Source organism: Achroia grisella, unplaced genomic scaffold, assembly GCF_030625045.1.
Source record: "Achroia grisella isolate CSIRO2021 unplaced genomic scaffold, CSIRO_AGI_Agris_v1 utg114, whole genome shotgun sequence".
NCBI lineage: Eukaryota > Metazoa > Arthropoda > Insecta > Lepidoptera > Pyralidae > Achroia > Achroia grisella.
The window spans coordinates 707,530-719,974 of record NW_026712585.1 but is presented as its reverse complement, the minus strand read 5'-3'; the positions used below and the strand labels follow the sequence as shown (position 1 = coordinate 719,974).

Genomic DNA, 12,445 nt, shown 5'->3' with positions numbered 1-12,445 from the left:
CTATTTCGAAACAGTCATGCTATTACAGATTAGGGCAGATGCTTTCGGATGCTGCGACGGAATGGCTCGCTCGTGTATACCTTACTGAATTAAAAATAACATTGAAACATATTGATAGAGTAATAATTATAAAGTATTAAATTATTAAAAAAAGTATTTGACTGAAATTTAAATTACATTATATATTCTTGCTAAAAAGATGTATTATATAAATAAGCTGTGGTCTTATTTACTACCTTTTTCTAAATAAAGAATATATTTAAATACACATTTAAAGGCCACCTAATTTGATCTCAATAAAGTAATGCAATACAACTAAATTTCCAATAATAAACAAACATAATATATACATCAGTCATTACAAAACTTTATGCCAGCGACGACAATATCGCCAAATCATCTCTTAGTATGCCTTATAATGAAATTAGTAATGCATACATGGAAAACATTGAATAAAATGAGAACTATTGATAAATGACTAAGTTTATATGCACAAGTGCATTTTGTGGTATTAAACAATCTTAAAAATAGATCTGAAACAATCTGTAACACCCATGTCAGGTGTTGCAGACTGTTCCAAGTTAAATTATTTGTAGAACAGCTTTTACATATCTGTAAAACCTAAAAGATCGTGAGCCTCTTGCGATAATGATCTTTAAACAAATTATTTTAGTAATGATGCATGCTGAATAAGATTAGCAAGTTATTGAGGGTACACAAGCTCTGTCTATTGACTTGTCTGGCAGGTAACTTGGCTTGTAAATTAACCACCTATGCCTACTTAGTAATTAATGTACTAAGTTTTATTAAAATGTCAAACCTACGTCGATAAAATTTTAATATTATTGTACATAAAATAAATTAACATATGGTGGCAATCATACTTAGCATGCTTATTCATCACAAAAATATGTCTAGTTTAACAGAAAGACCAATATCTCAAATGTCGACGAGCTCTTAGGCTGTAACTGTAGTAATGTGTAGTTCTGTTTTGAAACTTTATTTACATTTCCTTTTACATTCTTACTTTTAGCTGTTCTTTTGTTATAGAATTATATTATGACTTAGGACTTAGAAATACTTAGTGGTCAATTTTTCCATGTCTGCACTTAAGGAGAATGCATTATAATGAACGGAAAATATATTTCATGTCAATGATATAGTTTATACATAATGAATGTATATTTAGTTTTAAAAAATACGAAATAGAATGAATATATCGGTAATCAACCGTGGGGAGCCATGCCTCATTCGCCCTTAGTAAATATCACTAAATTCTATAGCACGATACGTATAAATTTGATTTATTTTTATATCGTAGTATAAAAAAGTTAATTATTTGTAGAATAGGTGTCTATTCTTTTCCGTATTAAAATATTTTAAGTTCATCATATGTAGCGGAATCCGAGTATACAAGTGTGATCTTGACAAAATATGTACCACTATTATACATATATAAGTAACTTTTTACATTGCGTACTTTTATTATTACATATTACGTAACATACGGATACCCATGTGCGTATCTTGTGGGCCCAAGTTCTCCCATTTCTCACGTGTGTGGAGACTTGAATAGTGTACCATTCACGTCTCCACACACATAGTACTTTGCCACAGCACCGTTCCGGGCAAGTACATTACCTTGATAGATATATAGAGTGCCGCGCAAGAAAACTAAAACTATTATTTTATGTGAGTGCTTAACACTTTCAATATAAAAATATGGGTGTAACATAGTGCACACTGCTCAATTTTGTTAAAAAAACAATATCTATTATAACATATTTATGTATTAGATACATAATAAATGGGCGAAAACATTGAAACGTATTTAATTTTTTTTAATAAAGTTTTGATTTATTCAAATTCCGCACGAGCAACATAACTAGTTTTCCATCTAGTTACACAATAGGTATGCATTCTCCTCGATTAAAATTATATCAACTTATATATTACAATTGTTATTTTTTGGCATATCTATAAAATATAGTACAAAATTTACATGTTATTCAAGCGTACAATCTCAGGTTCTGAAACCTTGTATTTAGGAATATTAACCATTTCTTTTTTAGTTTCAAGATTTGAAGTCTGTCTGACCACAAACTATTTAATGTAATTTCGGCCATAGACCTTAAAGTTCCATTTTTTTATTTTAATGGCTTCCACCAATCCTATTTAGTAATTTCCTAATTTGTTTAGGAAGGTATGGTGCCATATCATGAATAATAATCATTATGTGGCTTTACTATAGGCACTATACATCATAGGAACACTACATGTAACTAACAGTATCTGAACTAGCATGTATGTACCTGAATTACTATTATTATGGATAACAACATAAAATATATACCGACTGATATTTTGAATCTACCAATATTTATAACCTACAGCACTATGTGTATAATGTATAAAAATGAGGTATTTGCGACTGGACTCAATATAAAAATTACTTCGCCCTGTAATGGTCATATGTACTCGTTTCTATTCATGCAATCTGGTTACATAGATATACAACTTCTGGACCATTTATTATATGCGTACAAGTAAATAAATATTATTTACTTAACGATTCTAAAAAAAAATATAAAATACATCAGCACAAGTAATTAAAAAATAAACTACTTATTCTTAGGGCATTTCTAATCATAAAAAGAATATTGTCGCATCCCTATTAATGTGAAGTAATATTTCTAATTTAAGATTATCTGTATCGTGAATAGATCAATAAAAATAATTAACATTTGTTTTAAAAAAAGAACCAGTTCTTAAAATAACTATGATGGCGACATTATAATTATTTCATATTATTCATGTAAAATACATTATTAACACAGGAACGAAAAGCAAAATAAAAAATACGTTTTGAGTAACCCCTGGCGCGTATCAAACGTCAGTCCAATCGGCCGAATGCAAAAGAATTGTAAACATACAAAAACTGTGTTTAAATCAAGAACCTAAATAAAGAAAATGGCGTTAGTTATTTCACCCAAATTACTCCAACTTTGGTCACATCCACTTTACTCTAAAACTACAATGTATACCACTATGTTACCGACAATCACCAGTCTTACAAATCTGTTCCACAGTCTTGCTATTCGAGTCCCACTTCACTATTCACAACTTTCATTAGAGCGTCACCACACAATACGTCAGCAGAATATGTCACAACCTCAGCGCCAGTCGCAGTGTGTTTTTGAGAAGGCGGATGGCGAATATGACGGGCGTAAGGCGAGTGGCGAGTCGCTAGGAGCTTCAGTCGTGTGCGTAGAAGATGAGTTGGGGGTTCGAATCGTCGGGCGACATTTCCAGCTGGACAAACTGCGGCGTCGTCCGCGCCGATTCGTAATTGTTACCGCTATTGCGTGACAGGGAACTTCTAGATCTGTAATAGACAATTTCCCAAATTTAAAACTTATATATTTTTTATTTACTAATAGATTACAATAAAAACAATGTCTATCCAAATAAATTTAATCGTAATGTAATTTATTTATTTTACTTTCACATCCAATATATTCCGGTGACATTAGGTGATATGGCAACAAAATTAGATGGTACCAAAGTTATATAAATTTACATGTGTTACATCATCACAGTGGTTACAAAATTATAAATATTGAGATATTATAATATAGAAAAAGGACATTAGACAGTCTGGAAAATACTTGTTTGGCAGATACGAATTCCAAGATTTTCGACTGTAAAAAAAAATGTCTTTTTATTTATGAAGGATAAAAGTACCTTCTTTTCTCTATTAGTTCAGAAGTAGTCAGAGGTTGAACTCACTATATTAGACTTACTTGGCTTTGGCATGTGTGAGTATGTGAGACTTGAGGTTAGTGGACTGTGCAAATTTCTTGTTGCATCCGTCGAACGGACAGACATATGGACGGTCCCCAGTGTGAATACGCACATGGGTCCTGGAATAAAAACCATATTGACATATTAACAAATGATATTCGTGTGGTGTATATCTTATAAAATGTTTAAAAAACTTAAAAACAAAATGTTTAACAAATTTTTTAAGAAAGAATATATTATTATTATTATTAAATATATTTTTGTGTTACATAATGCAAAAACAATAATTAATAAATTTGAGTAATGGAAACAAAGTCAATAGCGTCGTAAATTTTTAATAACTTTATTGTAAATTTTGATAAATTGCATATTAAGCTTTAAAACTAACATTCTAAAATAAAAATTTACGATTAAACGAATCGGTAATCCAGTAAGTACTGCACTACCCCGCCGAAAAATAGACTATATATGAGGTCACACTCTCAACAGGAATTACTTACTGTATTTTTTTTTGTATTCGGAAGGAGAGGGAGTAAATATATCGATGAAAGTATATTAGTGATGAGTCTTACCTGAGATTGAAATCTAATGAGAACCTTTTGCCGCATCCTTCAAACGTACACTGGAATGGTTTCTCGCCTGTGTGGACTAATTGGTGCCGTTTTAATTTTGAACTCTCAACAAATGCTTTACCTGGAAATTTAAAGTCACATATATATTAATTTTTCAATAAAATTTAAGATAATAAAACGGAACAAAACTTCAATTTTTTTAGACCTAGCTGTGCCCTCGGTTTCATATGTTTAGTATTCGAAAATCAATAAGTTAAAATAACTTTTTTGTTTGTGAACACCTTGTTAGCAGAACTCTAGAGGCAGCCACCTTGAACTTGAGGTGGCTACTAGGAATACCATCCTGGCTGGTCTTCTTAAAATTATATTACCTGATTTCTCACAATAATAGTTTTATTTAGTTTCAGAATAAGACAGCGCAGTGTGAGTTGTCCAAAGTAACTAAAATGGAATGCATTTAGTAGATATATAGGTATGAATACTGACCACACTCGGCGCACACATGTACGCGCGGACCGTGTGTGTGCAAGTGTTTGCGCATGGCGGAATTGTCGCGGAACATCTTTGAGCAGCCTTTGTGTGGACATGCTGTCGAAAAAGTAATGTAAAAATTATTTATTTAACGTGCACTTTTCAGATAAGAAATGGTTATAATTCCTGACAGTTGCGACTCAAACCACGGCCGTATATGATGAAATTGTAGATATAATTTTATTCAAATAAAGTATTATTGTACATAAGCTAAATGTAACACTCATAGCAATCTCTACCATTCAACCTTCGGATTAGGATGTTATTTATTAATAATTAATTAAAATGATAAATTAATATAATCAATTTTTTAGAAATTAATTAGAATATTAAAAAAAAAATTAACCTTGAAACTCTATTCAATTTAGTATTCTTAGTTTATAATTTATTTCTTCCATGAGTTCTTCAGTTAGTTGTGTTTTAATTATAATTTTACAATTTCAGATAATAATTTGTATACTAATTGTATTTACTCCAGTTTACAGAAATGACGACATTAGGGTGGTAATGAAAGTTATATACCTATAGTTCTATCAGATGATTCTGGTGAGGGCTTCTTTAACCGTATCTTATGACCGGGTCTGGCAAACTCCGCCAGCTGCTTGGGATCTGATAAGTCTAGACCTGAAATTGGACAGGAACATGTGTGAAACAATCTTAAGGATTGGTCTAGTAGCTCAGTGATTGAGGAGAGATGGGAATTATTTCACGACAGGTAGATAGCCTAGAAATCATTGTAACCTGGTTTTTCTGGTAACTTAACCATGCTGATCAACTTCATACTCATTCTATCAGTCTCCACTGGTGCCCCGTTAGTGTATTTCATTTTTCCATCATCATACTATACAAAAAAAAAATGCCAAGAGATCATTATATTAACAAGTAGACTCAAATTATATTAGTATGGACATGTTTCATATGTTTCAGAACCGTATTTTTCTGTGTTTCATGTATGTAGTTATTATTACTAAAAAATTTAATAGTTAAAGTTAGTTTACCTGGCATAGTCTCGCTTCCTAATATATTTTTCTTTCCCGTCATGTACTCCGTGTAATCTGGATCAGGCTCAGGATTTGAAGCATCATCTGAGAATAACACATGTATATACATCTTCACGTCTATTATCTCGGAATAGGTAGTCAGAGCCTATAGCAATTGACGTTGATTGGTAAACGTAACACTTGACACGCCCACATTCTATAGGACGAGCCAATAGTCGTCTTTAGATTAATTTACATCTGTTTCCTTCATAGAAAGGCAAATATATAAATTTATACCTACAAAGATTTTTCAACCGGATCTGAACTCAGTGAGTTAGCCTTTTGATTTAAGTTACGAGTGGGGGTAAGGTAGTTAGGGTAGCCCGATGGGCTAACCTGATGTTATGCTTATCTCCAATAGTGCCCCGCCGGCTTACTTGCCGTTAGCGCAGGCGCGAGCACCGTTCCATATTCATCCATTAAAAACACACTACATAAGCTTGGTATATGCGTCAATACGCAAATGATACGCCGATCTATATCTACACTAACATAACTATGCAATGATGCTCTTATATTTTTTTAAGTACATATATAATAGGAAGAGAAAAGGAAATGGAAACAAAAGAAATAAATACCATCATCTTCGCCAGTAGCCCACATGGTGACTGAGAACTCTCCCTCCATAGTTTTTATTTGCACCTGTTTCTGTTCCCACCGGCGTGCTGTACCCCGTGCCGCCGTGTTCACACCCTCCATTAGACCCATAGGGACCTCACCTGGAAAGTTGTATGCACAACATATACTTAAAGGTAGAAAAGTGTGATTTTAATGAATTTGGTATCAATTTAAAATTAACAGTTTAAACTTTCAAAAGATACAATTTTTATTATACTTAAGTACTCAAAATCACGCGGATCTTACCACGTTTTATATTCCATATTTGCTCGAGATCGTATATCAGCAAATAAATATACACAAGCTCTGATTTTTAGCTTTATAGTAGTTAGCGGTGTGTGAACTTTCAAAGGGTTAATATTATTATATTTTATCTATTTTCATAATTTAATTGCAATAACTGATTCCATTGACTTTGCTCGCGATTATATCAGTTGTAACCCATAACACAAGCTCTGCTTAGCTTTAGAGTAGATAGCGGTGTGTGAATTGTCCAGGGTTAATATTATTATATTTTATCTATTTTTATAATTTATTGTGCAATAACTGATATTGACTTTGGTATGATTTACGGCCCTACAAAAATACTAAAGTTCCCAGTCTAAATACAATTTAAATTCTGCTTACCAATAGGCATTAGATGGTGGATATTATTTGCTATATTAGCGTTGGCACGGGGTCTGCCTCGACCTCTTCTAGAACAAATGGTATATTGTTAAACGAAATAAAGTATTTCACACTCTATATTATTACTCTTAGGTATAATTGGCCGTCAGCGCAGGGACCAGCACCATTCCAGATTCATCCATTAAAAAAATACTATATAAGCTTTGTATATGCGTCAATAAGCTAATGATACGCAGATCTATATAGACTAGTCTTGTATTGGTCTACATTTTTCTTAAAAAAAAATTATGTATAAAAACATACTATCAACAAATACATCACAACTTTCTCCTTTCGAAATCTTAATAGTTATAAACGCGAAAGGTTGTAAGTATAGATTTCTGTTACTCTTTCACGCAGAAACTACTGAACGGATTTTGATGAAACTTTATACTAATATAGCTTCTGCATCAGAGTAACTCATATATTTTTATTGAAATTTAACGCGGGTGTAACCGCGGGCACTCCTAGTTAATTATAAAACAAACATACACATACCTGCTGCTAGATGGTGTGGTCTGGTATAAAGGATCGTAGGGGCTCTCATTGGCGTTTAGCACCTCTTCACCAGAAATACAGGGCAGTATCACCTCCTCGCTGCCAACTGCAATTTTATAATCTGTCAGCGAGGCGCCGACATTTTGAAAGTGGATGAAATTATGTTGTGACATGAATTTTTAACATTTTAATTAATTTATTCCTGATCAAGAGCACTCGTCATCTCTATCGGTTCAATTTGATACATTGACATATAGTAAAAATTACAAACAATAGTATCAATTCAATATTATTAATTGAAAATCATGTTTATTTTGCTGAAACAAATTGGAATTATGATAGAAATGAATGCTTTTAAGAAACGTGTATAAATAAGCTCATAATTTTTAAATGGTTATACTTTTCTATTACCTTGTATTGTCCATGGTCAGGATGGCAGTCATTAAAATTAGATAAGGTTATTATGTCTTTGCAATAGCAAACACGTGGCCGACCCACCTCATCTTAAGTATAACTGTCAATATTACGTCATCATGTGACACCCCTAATAACACTCATACATTGTCATTCCGGAAGACTATCATGTAATTTTATTGCCATAAATGATGAGATATCAACCAAAACATCTCATAAAGCAAGCTTGTTTGTGCAAATACTATCTCAGTAATATAAGAATGTTGGGGGCAGGGTATTCTTAGTAATGTGGACTTACAATCCCATTGCTAACAATGTACTGACTTGGTAATGTGGACTAATAGGCCCATTGTTGGCAGTGTAACCAAGTCAGGTAGACCTTCACGTGGTTCCCGCTGGAAATAATCATGGTAAATTCTTGGTGAACTTGTCACAATGGGCTAACTGACCTGACCTCATGGTCATCTTATCATCCTCCACTAGAACACCACCAGCATAAATCGTTTTCATTAAATATATATATTTATTATTGTTATATCAAGATAGCAGACCCCAAAACAGTAATGGCTAAGATATTTGTCTAAGTGTCAGTACACGTTAATCTCAGAAACAGCTAAACCACTCATAGAGTCCAAATAATAGTATCGGTGTTTATATTATTTTCATACAATTTATCTGAGCATCTGTGTATTTCTAGTGTTTTACCTTCCTCCAGGTGCTGCATACCGATGACTTGTTCCTCCACTTCCTCATATTGGTCGTCAGTTATGTACTCCTCGTATTGCGCCGCTTCTATCTCTTCGTACTAGAAAATTAATATCAGTATATTTTATTATTATATATTTTATTTTGTTCAATATGATAAAAACTAATTGTTAGCAGCAACTTTCAATGTCATATTTATTTATATCTAATCAACAGCCAAATAAGTTTCAAGCTCTTAGCTTTAAAATTGGCTATATTTTCATACAACCTTGCACCGCCCCCTTAAGATAAATTGGTTATGGACTAGTAATATTGTATGGGAATCGCTACTTTGGATTACTTTTAATAGAAAGCATTTGTAAGACTAAAATATATTGCTGATAAGAAGATGAGTGATACGAAGTTCACCAGGTCATCTAGAAATTTGATAAATTTATATAATTAAAAAAATATCAGTATTAAATTAATTAGATGCGAATTGACTTGCACTTTCCTTGGTTGACCGCTAATTTAAGAGATACAGATATAATGAGACCATATCATATTATGACACTTCTAGATACATTTCTTGCAAACAGGAAACAGATTATGAAAGTAGATGACCTAAAATATGTTCACTAAAAAGTCGCTATATAATTCAGTATATATAGTATATATATATATAATGATTTATAGATACCTATTAATATAAAATCTAGAATAATGTGTCTTACAAACAGTGTAGAAGCATCCTCAGCCAAATGAAACTTAACTTTTAGAAAAACCGTGGCAAAACCACCGACCTTATTTGGTGGAAGCTATTCAAATTAAAAAAAAGATAACAGTGTAGTAGTTAAAATTAGTTAAATATTTCTTAAGTTTATCCTTTAATCATATATATCCTATTTTTAATGTTACTAGATGTGCCTGCAGTTTCACCCATGTTAAATTTCAATAAAAAATATAGCCTATGTATTATTCTGAAGCATAAGCTATATTACTGTAAAGTTTCATCAAAATCCATCCAGAAGTTTTTGCGTGAAAGAGTAACATCCATACTTACAAACTCTTGCATTTATAATATTAATAATAAGATAGATAGGATTAAACTTGATAGTGATTTGTCTCAAATGTACATACTCTTTTGTCAGTACCTAACAATATGGTGGTGAACAGACACTGAACAATTGGATTGAATTTTGAATCAAATCAAAATAATATCTCAGTCTCAAATATTATAGCTTTGCAGCCAAGCAGCTTGTTTTATAAACTCCATTTGAATTGTGGGGTAAAATTAGGCAGTGAAAACTACAGGTTAAGAGGTAGGACATCTTAGTCCTAAGGAATGGTGAGCCATGATGTGTGTCTTCTGATAATGTGATATCCATAATGCTGTACATGTAAATAGATTATGGTTATCACATACTATCCTATCAGGTAGGCAGTTAGCTTGTTTGCAATTCCAATTATAAATAAAAACTTACTGTAACTTTTTTATTCATAAGAAATATTTTGCAACATTATGGAATTTATGGAATTTGAAGTTGCAAACTCACCTTAACTCCGACTTGGTCCTCGCCATCAATTTCAACCATGGAGCCGTGCGTACCAATCTCCACCTCGCACATGATCTCCTGGTTCATCATTTTGAACCACACCACCTCCTACCTGGTAACAGAATTGATATACAATAATATATATTATAATGGTATAGGATTGAATTTAGAAATAATTAGTTGCTATTAATGCCTAATTATGGATCCAGCAAAATTAATTTACAAATTGGGCCTCCGTTTAGATGCACTGAGATAAAACTTTTTAAATAATAATATAGCTAGGAATAATATATACATTGCAAATATTGTTTATAGAAAACAAAAACATAAAACAGTGTTTAAATATCAATTATATCGTAATAATGATAACTTTATAAATAATAATAAATCCATATGCCAATATTAGTATAGTAATATAGTATAATGAAATATGTTTATTATTTCTATAAGTAAGGTATTTTTATTATTAACTAGTAACTATTATGATATGAGATTTATCTTGTGTTATAGACTCTTATAATACCCCACACCTTTGGTCACATGAAATCAATTGGTACTCATTCCAATGTAATGTTTATTTCAACAATTAGCATAAGGATGTTTTAAGAATAATATAGTGTTGATTGATTGATGATGATATAGTGTTACACTGTCAATGTATCATATTTTAAATTCACTACAAAAGTAATAATGTATGACAAGTAGCTATATAGATACTTCATTAGCAACAATTGACATATTGATGAGGAGGTTAAAATACCCTTAAATATTTAGGTTTAGACACTAATAAAATTTACTAAAATAAGTAGGCATAATTCAGATAGATAAAATCGGTTAGGTTAGGATAAGTTACCTACAATTATAATAAAGTATAATAAATAATAAGTAGGCAGTCAATTCATCTACAGAGAAATATGCACGTAAATCAAGAACTGTCATCCAGAAAGTTTGAAGGTTCTTAAAAAAATTATGGCTGTATCGTACGAAATTTCTTTGCTTGTGCTATATATAAAAAAGAAACATAGAATACCTACGGGTACTTGCACGTAAACAGTTTTTATTTTGTTATCAATAAATTAACGACGTAGAATAATCCGCTAAAACCGCATATTAACAAGATATTTTAAAAACTAATAGGTGTTATATTTTGCTTAAATCACAACAATAATAAGATTAAATCATAATAAGAGAAATAAAGTGTTTATAAAAATGAAGAGTATTGGGTGATAGTTGAATACTATGCAATGCTGTAATATTACGTCTGCTGCGGACTAGCTAATTGATATGCACAGATTCTTTGTTACCACCCGCAGAGATCAAATACATTTTACTGCAAGAAGGCCTGCATAGAAGTATTTAAAAACAGTTATCGTTCGCAGCAGGTGTGACCGAACTGGCGCAACCGGCCGGAGCCACTGCCCCTAATGATTTTCTTGATAAATATAACATGACCACGCCAATGATTACAAAGACAAAAGTCTCTTATCATGACCTTCAATTATCGGCCTTTATTTAAAACATAAAAAGTGTAATTACATAGAAAAATCAAAACACTTGTTACGATGTGTCAAAAAGTACGATGTTTTTGGTAGAAATAAATTTACCTCTATTTATCTTGTAACAAAAGCTGGACGGCCCTTTGGAGACTGATATGGACTGCTACGTAGACACAGAATTTTCTTGTTCAATATTCACTACGATCAATGTCACAGTTTTCAGTGAAAAAAAGTTTGTTATTTAGGCTGAAAAATATTTGAATATTACGCGAAAATGTTTATAAAATATGTCCGACTAAACATGGCGTCCAAAGATGTCCGACCAAATTCAATATGGCGAAGCAAAATGGACGCCCGTTTCTCAATCGCTCGTCGAGTGCAAGAAACTCCAGGGCCGGCAGAGTTTGTCAGTTTGACATTAACAGCGCGTAATGTCAATTTTTGTAAATTAAATGTTGCCAGAAACAAATATATTCCAAAATATTGAATTGTTTATTATTAAAAGAAAAATTAATATCCATATCTAATTTTTAAATTTTCTAAGAGTTTCAGACCTTTTAATTTTG

General features: G+C 31.9%; 1 protein-coding gene across 3 annotated transcripts; it reads right to left on the bottom strand.

Annotated features, from left to right (window-relative positions):
* Window positions 1–12,420, bottom strand: LOC131850921 (transcriptional repressor protein YY1-like). Of its 3 annotated transcripts, none has more exons than XM_059201334.1 (12): window positions 11,988–12,420; window positions 10,384–10,495; window positions 8,849–8,948; window positions 7,730–7,850; window positions 7,193–7,260; window positions 6,526–6,666; window positions 5,906–5,992; window positions 5,430–5,531; window positions 4,863–4,964; window positions 4,377–4,497; window positions 3,804–3,923; window positions 1–3,385 (listed from the first exon to the last, which is right to left on the bottom strand). In XM_059201334.1, exons 2-12 carry the CDS (start codon window positions 10,471–10,473, stop codon window positions 3,256–3,258), a joined length of 1,182 nt encoding a protein of 393 aa, XP_059057317.1. In that variant the 5' UTR covers window positions 10,474–10,495; window positions 11,988–12,420; the 3' UTR covers window positions 1–3,255. The 3 variants fall into 3 exon arrangements, with proteins under 3 accessions (XP_059057317.1, XP_059057325.1, XP_059057334.1); XM_059201342.1 differs by having other exon boundaries at window positions 7,193–7,257; XM_059201351.1 differs by having other exon boundaries at window positions 7,730–7,835.
* Between the last annotated feature and the right edge of the window lie 25 nt (window positions 12,421–12,445).